Source organism: Barbus barbus (assembly GCF_936440315.1).
Source record: "Barbus barbus genome assembly, chromosome: 45".
In the NCBI taxonomy this organism is placed as follows: domain Eukaryota; kingdom Metazoa; phylum Chordata; class Actinopteri; order Cypriniformes; family Cyprinidae; genus Barbus; species Barbus barbus.
The window spans coordinates 23,621,867-23,634,958 of NC_136723.1; the positions used below are offsets into that span (position 1 = coordinate 23,621,867).

Below are 13,092 nucleotides of genomic sequence, written 5' to 3' on the forward strand. Positions count from 1 at the left end.
TCTCTCTAAAATTGTCAGCGCCAATAGCCTCGTGGTTAGTACGTCGACACAGAGTGCAACTGCGGTAACGGTGACCCGAGTTCGATCCCGTCTCGAGGTCCTTTGCCGATCCTGCTCCCCTCTCTCCTCCCAGTGCTTTCCTGTCGCATCTCAATAAAAAGGCATAAAAAGCCCATAAAAAAAAAAAAAAAACTCTAAAATTGAGAACACAGAACAACTACAATATAGTCAAGTATAACCATCACTGCTTGCAAATCTGACTTGCGAGTGGCCTCCCTTTCCATACGTTTCCATGCATCTCCTCTAAAACATGTTCCACAGGAAGTGCATTTACCCTTCAGATCGAAGATTCAGGGACTCTGGGAGTTAAAAATGCAGGAAACTGGCAAAATCTGCACTTCTTTATCTTAGTTACAGATCAGGACAGAAACTCTCTGGCCCCAGGGAACCTGCAGTGACCTATTTCTGCATTACACAGATCTGAGCGCAAACGCTTCCTCCGGATGGGAAAAGACTGAGGTTTGGTTTAGCGGTGGAAAGAAGCAGAGGATATTAAAAGGAGAGGTGGGCGTCTCAATGGTTTAGGCTGCAGGTGAACCTGCGTCACTATGGGAATTTCGGAGCAGGGTGGAGGACGATGTAGGGTTTACGTAGGGTGATTCCTCCTCACCCTCTCCTTAGAATTTTTATCAAAATCTTGATATTTCCGGCTCTGCAATGAACATGAATGAAACTTAAAGGAGAGGGGGAATCAGCTAAAATGCACCAGACTCACCTTGAAGTTATGTTTTTTTAATGTTTTAGTCCAATGTTCCTACAGCGTAGGGACACACAGGCATGTTCATTCTCAAAAAAAGTCCTTTTAACCCTTTATACAGATGCTAACAGCAAACAAAACACACAAAAACACTCACCCGAGACTCTCCTTCACCTCTCCACTCGACGCGGTTGGGGAATAGGTAGAAATACCGCCGCTGCCACTGTGTCAGGAAGGGGTTTCCTAGCTTTAGCATGTAGCCGTGCATGATACAGTCCTTCCCCAGCGCATAGTCTGCACAAACACCACAGACACAGACACATAATGCTCAATGCCATTTTGGAATAATTGCACTAACTTAAAATTCAGTATCTTTGAGACATGCGCATTCATATTTATTATATTTTTTGTAAAGAAAGTCACATTTGGAGAGAGATGACAGTGAATAAGTGTTTTTTTTAGGTCATCGATTCCTTTAACTCTCACTCAGATTTAACCCACGACTTCTGTGCTCGTATCCTGGGGTCATTAACTCAGTGTTTTCTAAATTACACGGGCTCTTTCAGATCTATTTCTGACCATCGCACATTCGGTCATGGGTTCTGTGTCTCTCCCTTGAGGGAAGCATGTGGCACCAGCACTGCATGACAAGTCCGTAGGGTTCAGGCCTCTCCTCGAGGTCGCTGACTGAACTGACGCTGGACCCCTGAAAGTCAATTAGCTGACGTCAGCCCAGGCCTTTAATTCATGCTGGAGAATGTAGCACTACTGTTCTTCTCTCGACACCACTGTGTGAAATTACTGCTTGTCAATTCTGTAGATGTCTTATGATTTAATGCAAACTGGAGTTTCTACCAGAAAACATTATCTTTTGGACCGGCTTAAAACATGGGTAAATGACCAAGTGCCGCAGACGACAAGACGCCTAGAGCAGCTGTTCATTAGGTTTCGTGACCTTCTGGAAGTCCAAAATACAGGACACTCCCAAAATACAGTCAGAAAATGAGAGTCTGCTGAATGAGAGCAAACAGGATGTTTACAAACAGCATTTTGCAACCAGCTGTTCTGTGTACATTGCCATGACACCTCTCACTTGTCACAAAAGTTGTGTATATGAAGAGACTTCTCCAAGATATATAATCTTGTAAAGATCTATTCACTGCACAAGAAGCTTTGCTATACATATGTTAGCTTATTATTGGACGAATTTCATAAAGCAATATCAGGGCTATATTTCAAGATTCAAAATCAAATACTGGGCTACAGATAAAAAAAACTATAAAATATACAAAATTATAAAATAATTAAATATAAATATTACAGTTACACTTCCATTCAAAGTTTGGGGTAACACTTTTTTTTTAAATAAATATATACTTCACATTCTTTTAACTGTAAATTGATCCAAAGTGACAGTAAAGACATTTCTAATGTTACACAGGAATTTTTAAATTATGCTGCAAATGCTGTTATTTTGAACATTTCCAAAGAATCCTGAAAAACAAATCTGCATATTAGAACGATTTCTGAGGGATTATGTGACACTGAAGACTGGAGTAATGATGTTGAAAATTCAGCTTGCAATCACAGGAATACATTATATTTTAAAATATAGTCACATAGAAAATCTTTATTTTAAATTGTAATAATATTTCACAATATTACTGTTTTTACTATTTTTGATCTAATATAAACAGCCTTTAAAAAAACAAAACAATAAAAATTTAGCATTTTGTACATTAAAAATTCCACCTAAACTTTTTAATGACAGTGTATATTATTTTAAAAACATAAATACATAAATTCTAAAATAATATTTGAATAATAAGCCATCATACACTAATGAGAATTTGGGGGGGGGGATGCACAGAAAATAAATAACAACAAAACTTGTGTGCCGTGTCTCACCCTCTTCGTGGCCCTGCTGCTTGTTTTTGGCCCGCTTGCGCGCCTCGTTCTTATCCGTGTCGCTATTGACGGCTTCATACACGGTCTCGGCCACCTCCTGCTGCCAGCGCTCGGAGATCACCAGGGGAAAGTTCTTATAGAGCTCCTGATCACTGTCAAGCAGCTGAAAGGGAGAGGGACAAAGATACAATTACTTTCAATTCAGACAGTCTCATCTTGTCTAAGTGGGCAGAGATAAAGTTGCAGCGTAGACCAGACTTTACGCTGGAAGTCAAATTCTGGCTATAAGGGAGTCATTTAACATGCTCACAGCATAGTTTTTAAAGCATGAAACAAGCTCAAGTGCTCTTAGATTTTATACGGTTCTCTTGGTGCTGGATGCAATCTTGGCTCCACTTGAATCCCTACTAAGTAGTCCACTTTTATAGTCACTGAGCTGAAGCAAAGACATCGGCCTTGAGCACCAAGTGGAATAAGTGAAAAGTTTGGTCCCATGGTTACTGGTCTTTACCTTAATTCCCTTGGTGTCCTCCTCGTCGAAGGAGCCGATGTCAAAGGCGTCTGCAGCGTTGACTTCTCCTCTGGGGGGAATGAGGGGTGGGGGGTACTGCATCCAAACAAAAGATGCAGAGAATGAACATCACACAAACTCAAAACAACATTTTTAAGATTAACTAGTTTGTCTTGCAAAACGATGGAGGATTATAAAAATGATCATTTAAAAATGCTGATTATATACATTATATAACAGCATAAGGAGTCTGACTCAATTATGATTACATGAGTATTCCCGGCAAGATCTTTTGGCACGATTTGTTACTCTCTGATTGGTGAAATTTTCTGTACAGCAACATGGGTAATGTACTTTTCACCACAAACTCAATAATGTGACCCTCGACCACAAAAAAACAGTCATAAGGGTAAATTTTTCGAAATTGAGATTTATAAATAGGCTGAAAGCTGAATAAATAAGCTGTTATGAAAGGACAATATTTGGCCGAGATACAACTATTTGAAAATCTGGAATCTGAGGGTCCCAAAAAAATATAAATATTGAGAAAATCTCCTTTAAAGTTGTCCAAATGAAGTTCTTAGCAATGCATATTACTAATCAAAAATTGAGTTTTGATATATTTACGGTAGAAAATTTGCTAAATATCTTCATGGAACCTGAAACATATCCTAATGATTTTTGGCATAAAAGAAAAATCTATAATTTTGACCCATACAGTGTATTTATGGCAATTGCTACAAATATACCCCAGCGACTTAAGACTGGTTTTGTGGTCCAGGGTCACATATATATATTAAAATAATGTGAATGGATGGCTTCAACAAAAGCATACACCACTGAATTACAACCTCAAAACTCATTAGGTCTTTCTTCAAAGGTTTATAAGTTATCATTTAAAATCAATTGCCCTATGGATAAAATGAATGGAGCCTTTTCTTTCGGAACCTGACTGTTGCACTCCACAAGCTCAATGTCCTTTTATTTCAGAAAACCATGATAGTCCTCATAACACAGAGATCTACAGATTGTGCACACTAACGGGAACACTGCTCACAGGAAGTGATTTGAAGTCTGACAGTAATTGTCTTATGAAAATGTATCGTTGAAGTCTTGGCTTTGTGCTTTGATGCTGGTTCCAATGGTGCTGTAAAGGGGATGAAATTAGAGTCACAACTTCCTAGAGAGGATTTTAGTATGCTAACAGCACTCTAACACACTCTCCGCGATGATGTTCATCTAAATTCATTCCTATTAAAGCAGCACCACTAAAAAGAATAAATCTGAGGCTTGCTAATCGATTGCTGAATGACTAGTCCATCATCTGGACTCTAAATCAGATCAGTTATAAATTGCAATTACACAAAACCTCTTATTCTATCAGAGTGTATGATGAGGACTTCAACAGGGCTGATACCGAAAACAAGGTCGAAGGTCTCACCTTCTGAAGATAGACCTGCTGCCAATCGATCCCCTTGAAGAACACATGCTCCTTTACCTCTGACGCCCTACAGAGCATAAAAGAGATCACATTCAAGTCAAATACATCTTTCAATTGCTTTTCACACAACACAATTTTTCACAGTAGCTTTACAGAAAATCATAATGTTGATGTTTCTAAAATCTTAACATTTTCATGTCTTATAGTTGCATTTAGCAGATTAGAGCTGGACAATAATATAGTTTGCGTGCTGCAGTGATATAAAAACAATCACACATTTGAAATTTGCTAGACAGTACATATCACATTACATGAGTATATTGTATGCAAGCAGTTAAAGTTGGACATACTTATACATCAAACATTATTTAAAGAGCTGGGTGATAATGTAGTTATAGTTTGCAACAAAAATAAATTGAGATTTGCTACATAGCTATAAATTGCTTTGCATGAGTATAATGCATGTGTGCAGCAAAAATAGGATGTATATCAACCATCACCACTTTTGACCAGCAGGTGTCAGCAATTCAGAACGAGGTGCAAATAATTCCCAGCATGCCCTTCTGTCTTTTATAAGTCTAAAAGCCTTAAGACTGTTGCTTCATTTGGACAAGTGGCATCAAAATGTTTTTTTTTGATAGTTCACTACAAACCAAATACACATCTGATAAAATGTCTAATCTTGAAGATGGAAGGCATTTTGACTTACCCCTGTCCTAGACACCCCAATCTCTTGGCGACGTCTCGCTGTAAGAGTCCTTCCAAGAGGGACTTGAGCTCAGGTGTGAAGGAGTCAGGCAACTCCACATTCTGATGAGAGAGAAGGAACAGGAAGCGGCTCATGAGCTTGATTGATATCTCATTAAACATGACTTTATGCCATGTCAGCTGGCGTTTGACTTTCACAAGATGTTTGCTTTTGTTTCATTAGATGTCCCCGTCAGTTACACTGAACATTCATTAGTAAAATGCAAATATGCAGGAACAGCAAACGTTCCAGTAGCCGTCTAGATCAACAGAGCATTAACAGTACAGAGTGCTTGGCAGTATTTAAATATCCTCACAATCATACAAATGAATGTGAGGACAATCAAAACAATTCTCTTATGTAACAGGCAGTGCCAACTGCACATTCAAATCAAGGTCAACGTTCACCAAAGTCACAGCAAATGCAGACAAATGAACTTCACTCAGTTCAGGCTGTCAGGTACATTCACCATAACACTGAACTAAATAACAGGGCATTGCATTATAGATGCTAAGGTTTTCTGAGTGGTAGCTTGTTGCTGTACTTTCAAGTGTGTTTGAGTCAAGACTCCAGCTTCAAGTCTCAATATTCTGGTCTTTAGCTCCTCATTCAATGCAAAGTCTATGGGATTTGTTCCCTCCTGTTTTAAAAGTGTCTCTATATACAGTACTGTTCAAAAATTTGGGGTCAGTAAGATATTTTTGATTAAAAGTGACATTAAATACATTTAAAATGTTATAAAACATTACAGTTTCAAACAAATGTTGTTCATTTGAACTTTCTATTAATCAGAAAACCCTGAAAAAATGGTTTCCAAAAAATATTAAGCAGTACAGCTGTTTTCAACATTGATGGTAATGAGATATGATGCTTCAGAAATCATTCTAATATGCTGATTTGGTGCTCAATTTAATGTGACACTGAAGACTGGAGTTCAGCTTTGCATCACAGGAATACATTTTTTTTGTTTTTTACTGTATTTCAGTTGTTCTGTTCATGCCTTGTGGAGCATTACAGACTACTTTTAAAAAAATCTTAGCAACTCTAAACCAATGAACCTCTGTGGAGTCATGATTGAGTTTTACAGTCCAATCTTAATTAAATCTGATCAGACTATAAAACAGCTTATTTTACAAGATACCGTCTAAATCCTTGACTAATGAAATCTGGAGATATTTTCCCTGTGAGGTCGGCATCCAAATACGAACCTTAACAGCTAAATTATTGTGTCAGAATTGCTCTGCATATACTGAACAGGTTTGATTTCATCATGATAAAAATATTTTATTATTATTTTTATTTACTTCTGGAAATTATGAAAAAAGATATCTGAACACTGTGTCAGCACTGTCAGTCTTGGCCCATAATCTTTGTGTTCCAGTTTACAAACAAAACACGATCATCTTGCCTGTCAGAGGAAAACTGTTTAACGTCTCTGCTGGGTGAACACCTGCTTGGACACCGAGAGCTTTTTCTGCTCATTTCTGACTAGATTTTTCCAAGTCCTAATGACTGATTTGAATAATCCTTCATGGGCAGCACAATGAAGTCTAACATGTTTCAAAGCAAGCTATTTCATACTCTGACGAGAATAAAAAATACATTCATAATTGACATTTGCATTGACTTCCTCCGCTATGTTGCACAATGTATTTTTGGACTGGGGCTGCTTTTCCTTTTAATCAAAAAAAGATGTCTCCGAAAGTAGCACAATTTTTCCTTGGGATCATAGATGCCTAAGTAGGCAGCTCACTTGTGTCTTCCTTTTGAAGGGAAACCACAAAATCAGCATTAAAAACAAGTGACTTCCTTTCTAGTGACTGTACAACAGTCAAGAGCGTGGCAGCACGATGAAGACTAAATTACTGTGATGGTGAGAGGAGGACAGTAAATGCAAAGCGTGGATGTAAATTCCTCTCCATTAGCATTCCCTTGTTCAACATAGTGGGTGTAAAGGCACAGGTGCTGCCGTGATGAAATTTTCCCTCTTCACTTGCATGGAAAGCTGTGGCTGATTTATCCATCTCCTGTTTCACAGCTCTCTATCTGTTAATCAGCATAAAGGAGCTCTTTCCAATTTGAACTGTTACAGCATTTGTAGAAAAGATTCAATTGAAGTCTTTAAAGCTAGAACTGGGTGGTTGCTAAGATCTTCTAGGTAGTTCCTGGGATAATTTTTGGATGGGATTTTTCATCATGCACCAAGAAACTTAAATCAGAGCGCTCTCATACATACGTGATTATGTGTAAAACAACAGAGAAAGACGGCGCTTTGGTTTCTCACCATGGTAAGGGTCATGCGGTCGATCTCATGTTTGTCTTTGGTCTTGTGCTGCCTGAATGGACTGTGCCTGCAAGAAAAGAAGAAACTGAGTTCACACGTAACTGAACACACAATGCTTAGCCTCGTAACGGCATACTGAGAACACACATAGTGATATTTAGCAGTGACATGTAGGCGGGAGGGGGGTTTCCATGAGAGTTCGAAAAAGTTTCAATCTCAGTCGCTCACCGTGAGAGACAAGCATTTGTGACCCTGGGAGCACAAAACAAGTCGCACGGGTATATTTGTAGCAACAGCCAACAATACATTGTATGAGTAAAAATTATACATTTTTCTTTTATGCCAAAAATCATTAGGATATTAAGCAAATATCATGTAGAATTCATTAAGATATTTTGTAAATTTCCTACCGTAAACATAAAAAAAAACAAATTTTTTATTAGTAATATGCATTGCTAAGAACTTCATTTGAACAACTTTAAAGGTGATTTGTTAAAAGGGTTTAAAAAGGGTTACGCGGCAGCCCTCGTGTAAAGCCCTCCTGTGAAGACCGAAGAGTGTAAAGACCATCGACTCTACCGTACGACTCCACTGGACAGGGACACCGGCAGAGGACAAAAGTATCGACTTTTAATTATCCTATATTATTCCTACTACTTGTTTCACTTCTGTTTTAGTTTTTATAACCAATTCACACTATGTGTTTCCAGATCAATACTATCACTACCACTCGCAAGCCACGCATCACACACTATAGACAGCGCAATCCTATCAACCTGCACACTTTGCATATGTCTGCTAATACATTACTTTCTTTTCTATTGGTCTCTGGAATTGTCAGTCTGCTGTCAACAAAGCTGATTTCATTACTTCCATTGCTAGTCATTCAAGTTTAAACCTCATGGCCCTGACAGAGACCTGGATCAAACCAGAAGACAATGTTACACCTGCAGCACTCTCCAATAATTTCTCCTTTTCCCACACCCCCCGTTTGACTGGAAGAGGTGGAGGTACTGGTCTGCTCATCTCTAATAATTGGAAATTTACTCCTTTACCATCTCTGAGTATCAACAGCTCTTTTGAATCACATTCGGTTACTATTACCTACCCTCTAAAATCCATTTTGTAGCTGTATATCTTCCTCCAGGATTACTAGATAACTTTGTGGATTAATTAGATTTATTGCGCTCAACCTTTCCTGAGGATGGTACTCCCTTTGTCTTACTTGGAGACTTCAACATCCACCTAGATAAACCTCAGGCTGCAGAATTCCACACTCTGCTTGCCTCTTTTGATCTCAAGAGAGTGCCAACTACGGCTACTCACAAATCAGGCAACCAACTGGACCTTATTTACACACGACACTGCTCAGGGCTCAGTTCTTGGACCACTTCTCTTTTCTGTCTACATGGCATCACTAGGTTCTGTCATTCAGAAACATGGCTTTTCATATCACTGCTATGCTGATGACACTCAACTCTACCTCTCATTCCATCCTGATGATCCGACGATAGCTGCTCGCATCTCAGCGTGTCTAACAGACATTTCTTGCTGGATGATGGACCATCACCTTCAACTCAACCTAGCTAAGACAGAACTGCTTGTAGTTTCAGCTAACCCATCGCTTCATCACAATCTCACCTTCCAGTTAGGCTCATCTACCATAACTCCTTCAAAAACAGCCAGAAACCTTGGAGCTGTGATAAGCTAAATTTCTCAGACCACATTGCTAAAACTGCCCGGTCCTGCAGATTTGCATTATACAATATTAAGAAGATCAGGCCCCTTCTCTCGGAACATGCAACACAACTCCTTGTTCAGGCTCTTGTTCCGTCCAGACTTGACTATTACTTCCAGCCAATTCTATTAAACCTCTACAATTAATCCAAAATGCCGCTGCAAGATTAATCTTTAATGAGCCGAAAAGAACGCACGTCACGCCTCTGTTCATCAATTTGCACTGGCTACCAATAGCTGCTCGCATTAAATTCAAGCATTAATGTTTGCCTACAAAACCACCACTGGCTCTGCACCCCTTTACCTAAATTCATTAATTCAGACTTATGCCTCTAGAAGCTTGCGTTCTTCAAGTGAACGACGCATTATTATACCATCCCAAAGACACACAAAAACACTTTCAGACTTTTTCATGAACTGTTCCCATCTGGTGGAATGACCTGCCCAATTCAATCCGAGCAGCCGAATCCTTACCCATCTTCAAGAAACGGCTAAAAACTCATCTGTTCCATCTTTACTTGACCCTCTAACTCTAGCACTCTCCATTCTAATTTTATTTTATCTGTCTTTTTATAAAAAAAATAAAATTATAATAATAATAATTATCTGTACTGCGTTAGGCTAACTGAGACTTGTAATAGCACTTGCACGTTGTTGCTCTTTTGTTGGTTTTGATTGCTTCTTATGTCCTCATTTGTAAGTCGCTTTGGATAAAAGCGTCTGCTAAATGACTAAATAAAAATAAAAATAAAAAAAAATAATGCACGACGAGGAGGCCAAGAACCACCCAACGCAAAATTGTTTAAATGCACAGCTAGCCGTGCATTATCCCGCTTTTACCTTGGTCATTTGCCAGCATTGATAAGTTAAAGCTGTTAATGATGTTTGCAATGCAACATTTGACCGGACGAGTAAAAATTACGATTATTTTCATCAGTTACAGTTTGTTAGCCTGCTTCAAATCAATTTCAAATCAGTTTTAATGCACGCCAGCCAATCAGAATCCAGTATTCCAACAGACCATAGTATAAATGAAAATAAATCACCACACATGCATTGCATATACAAATGTAGATATATATTGAAATGATAATGATTGAAATGATTACAATCAGTGTTTCCCTTACATTGATTTATTTGTGGTGCCTGCCACAATATCAAAACTGACCGCGACATATGGATTTTCCAAAAGGCTTTGACTTCGTTGAATAAACATGAGCACTGCACGTTTCAAAATCGAAAACCGGTGCATGTGTTTTTATATCACTGTATTTCTGAAGGAAACCGACTGTCTTCAGAAAATTTTGGATGTCATTTTCATTTCATCTTGCATGTAATATCTGATAAAGCAGCATTTGTGAGCGGAGAGCTGCTTTGTGTACAGCCGTTACCGGGAAAACCTCTATTTCTGTGGGAAACACTGTACAATATATATTTTTAATTAAATTATCACTAAAATGGTATATAAATTTAAATTATATAATTTATAAAATCATATAATTCATTTTTATATAATGATAAATATATACATGTACATCAAGTATATAGAATACAAATAGAATTTATGTTTTTTTTGTTTTGTAAAGTATTAAAATATAGAGTGTGTTTCCAGGCCTGTTCTGACCCGCTTCCATTCTGCTTTGAAGTGCATAAGACACTCAGTGAACAGACATTCCCCAGGCTCCTCCCCCATTACACCCCCTCCCCACTCTCTACCTAGCAACCATTTCAGTGGTCTCCACCCCCACTGTCTTTCTTCTCTATGATGTTAGCTCCTGACCTCCTACTTCCAAACCCCTGACATTTAAACTTTACACTCCACATCAAACAGGTGAGAAACACAGACAGAGACTAAAAGAGAGAAAGAGAGAGAGACTGATAAAGAATTCATGAGCTGCAGAGGGCAGTCTTACCCTCGCAAGAGTTTGAACAGCATGCAGCCTAGAGAGAACCAGTCGGCGCTGCTGTCATACGCGGTTCCTTTCTGCAGAACCTCAGGTGCCATGTAGCCATGGGTACCTCTGCAAACACAGCAATTAATGCACATTAAATTCAAAGCATACACACTCCCCCCAGGCTGAGCACACACTGACTGTAAACACAACAAAACTCATTCTCATACATAACACAAACAGTCAAAGAACTGCTACATTACACATAAAAGGTTTTTGTGTGTAATGTACCTCTCTCTGACCCTTTGCATTTACCAGGATGTTTTCGCGCTACTGTGCTTTTAAGATTGCACAGTCTATATTTAAGAGAGAACATTTCATAAATAAATCTGACCCCTGAATGTGCAATGAGCATTGAATTGGTGCTGACATGTAAACGTGGGGGTCATGTGTTGAAACTGTCACGGCTATGATGTCATATTCATAACTTTCAGTGCATGGGACAGCTTTGGCTTGAAAACATCGGTTTGTCTGCATATTACACCACCATTCAAAAGTTTGGGGACAGTAAGATTTGTAAGATTAATATTTTCTATTCAGCAGGGACATAATGAATTGATAAAAAAGGAAAGACATTTATATTACAAAAATTCTATTTTCAACAAATGTTTGTTTTATTCAAAGACTCTGGACAAAAAAAACTTTTCAGCATTGATAACAATAAATGTTTTTGCAGCATCAAATCAGCATATTAGAATGATTTCTGAAGGATGTGGCACTGACAATTCAGCTTTGCTACCATAGGAATATAGTACTTTTTAATATATATTAAAATATTAGTTCATTTAAAGTGTAGATATATTGCAAAATATGTAAAAAATAATATATCAAATTAAATTTGGAACAGTAGTATACAGGTAATTTAAAAAATACTTTATGTCCCCTTCAAATGTGAAATGTTTCTAAACAAATCACTGAAAAATAAAGTTTCATTACATTTCAGATGAAAGGACACTGAAATAACTAACAATGTATGTGAAAATGTGAGTGCAAACACTTTATGCATGTATAATGTGACTGTGCATATGCAATTCGTTGGTAAAAAGCATTTGTATACATGCACATAGAGAAAAAAGTAGACTGTGGTATAAGATTCCATAACTGACTGCAAAAAAAAACCAAAAAAAAAACCGCTACAATATGCGAGTATGAAACAACAAAGAGCTTGTGTATGCTCAAAGAAACATCGTCAGAGAAAAGACGCAACCACACCTTCCCCAAACAACAGACACTTTTATTTTACACTTATAAAAGATAAGGTTTTGAAGCCTTGTGTAGAGGAACTTACACGCTGGCGTGAGGCTTCTTTTTGGAGAAATCGCAGGCCAGGCCCAGGTCAGAAATGCGAACATGTCCGTGTTCGTCTAAGAGGATATTTGCAGGCTGTGAGGAACAGAAAGTGATGTGGAGATTAGGACACCGTCCAACAGTCCAAAAAAATCATTTTAAGAAGCTGATAAAGAACAGACTGTCCTTTTTGTAAGCAACAGCTACAAAAACAGCATCACTGTGGTTAAAATGGAGCACATTTAATGAAGAAAAACAGCAAGTGTAAAACGTTCTCCAAGTAAAAAGCTAAAATTGACACTATACACAACAAAAAGTATTTACGTCGCATAGCGTCACACAATAACAGTCAATGAGAATATAATTGATGTATAATGTTCAAGGATTGTGACTTAAGAGTTGTCAAAATATGTATTAAAATATAAATATATTAGGACTAGGGGTGGGATATAAAAAAAAATAAAAAA

The 13,092-nt window shown here is 38.0% G+C and overlaps 1 protein-coding gene across 1 annotated transcript in view; it reads right to left on the reverse strand.

The window, feature by feature from the left end:
* The window catches only part of LOC306864286 (G protein-coupled receptor kinase 3-like), a 62,404-nt gene that overhangs the window by 7,476 nt on the left and 41,836 nt on the right, over positions 1-13,092 (reverse strand). The window contains exons 12-19 of the mRNA XM_079408208.1: positions 12,627-12,721; positions 11,300-11,407; positions 7,650-7,716; positions 5,327-5,427; positions 4,618-4,684; positions 3,177-3,272; positions 2,666-2,828; positions 915-1,051 (exon numbers count right to left, since the gene is read on the reverse strand). Of these exons, the coding sequence (XP_079264334.1) occupies positions 915-1,051; positions 2,666-2,828; positions 3,177-3,272; positions 4,618-4,684; positions 5,327-5,427; positions 7,650-7,716; positions 11,300-11,407; positions 12,627-12,721 (834 nt within the window). The remainder of the gene's footprint in view (positions 1-914; positions 1,052-2,665; positions 2,829-3,176; positions 3,273-4,617; positions 4,685-5,326; positions 5,428-7,649; positions 7,717-11,299; positions 11,408-12,626; positions 12,722-13,092) is intronic.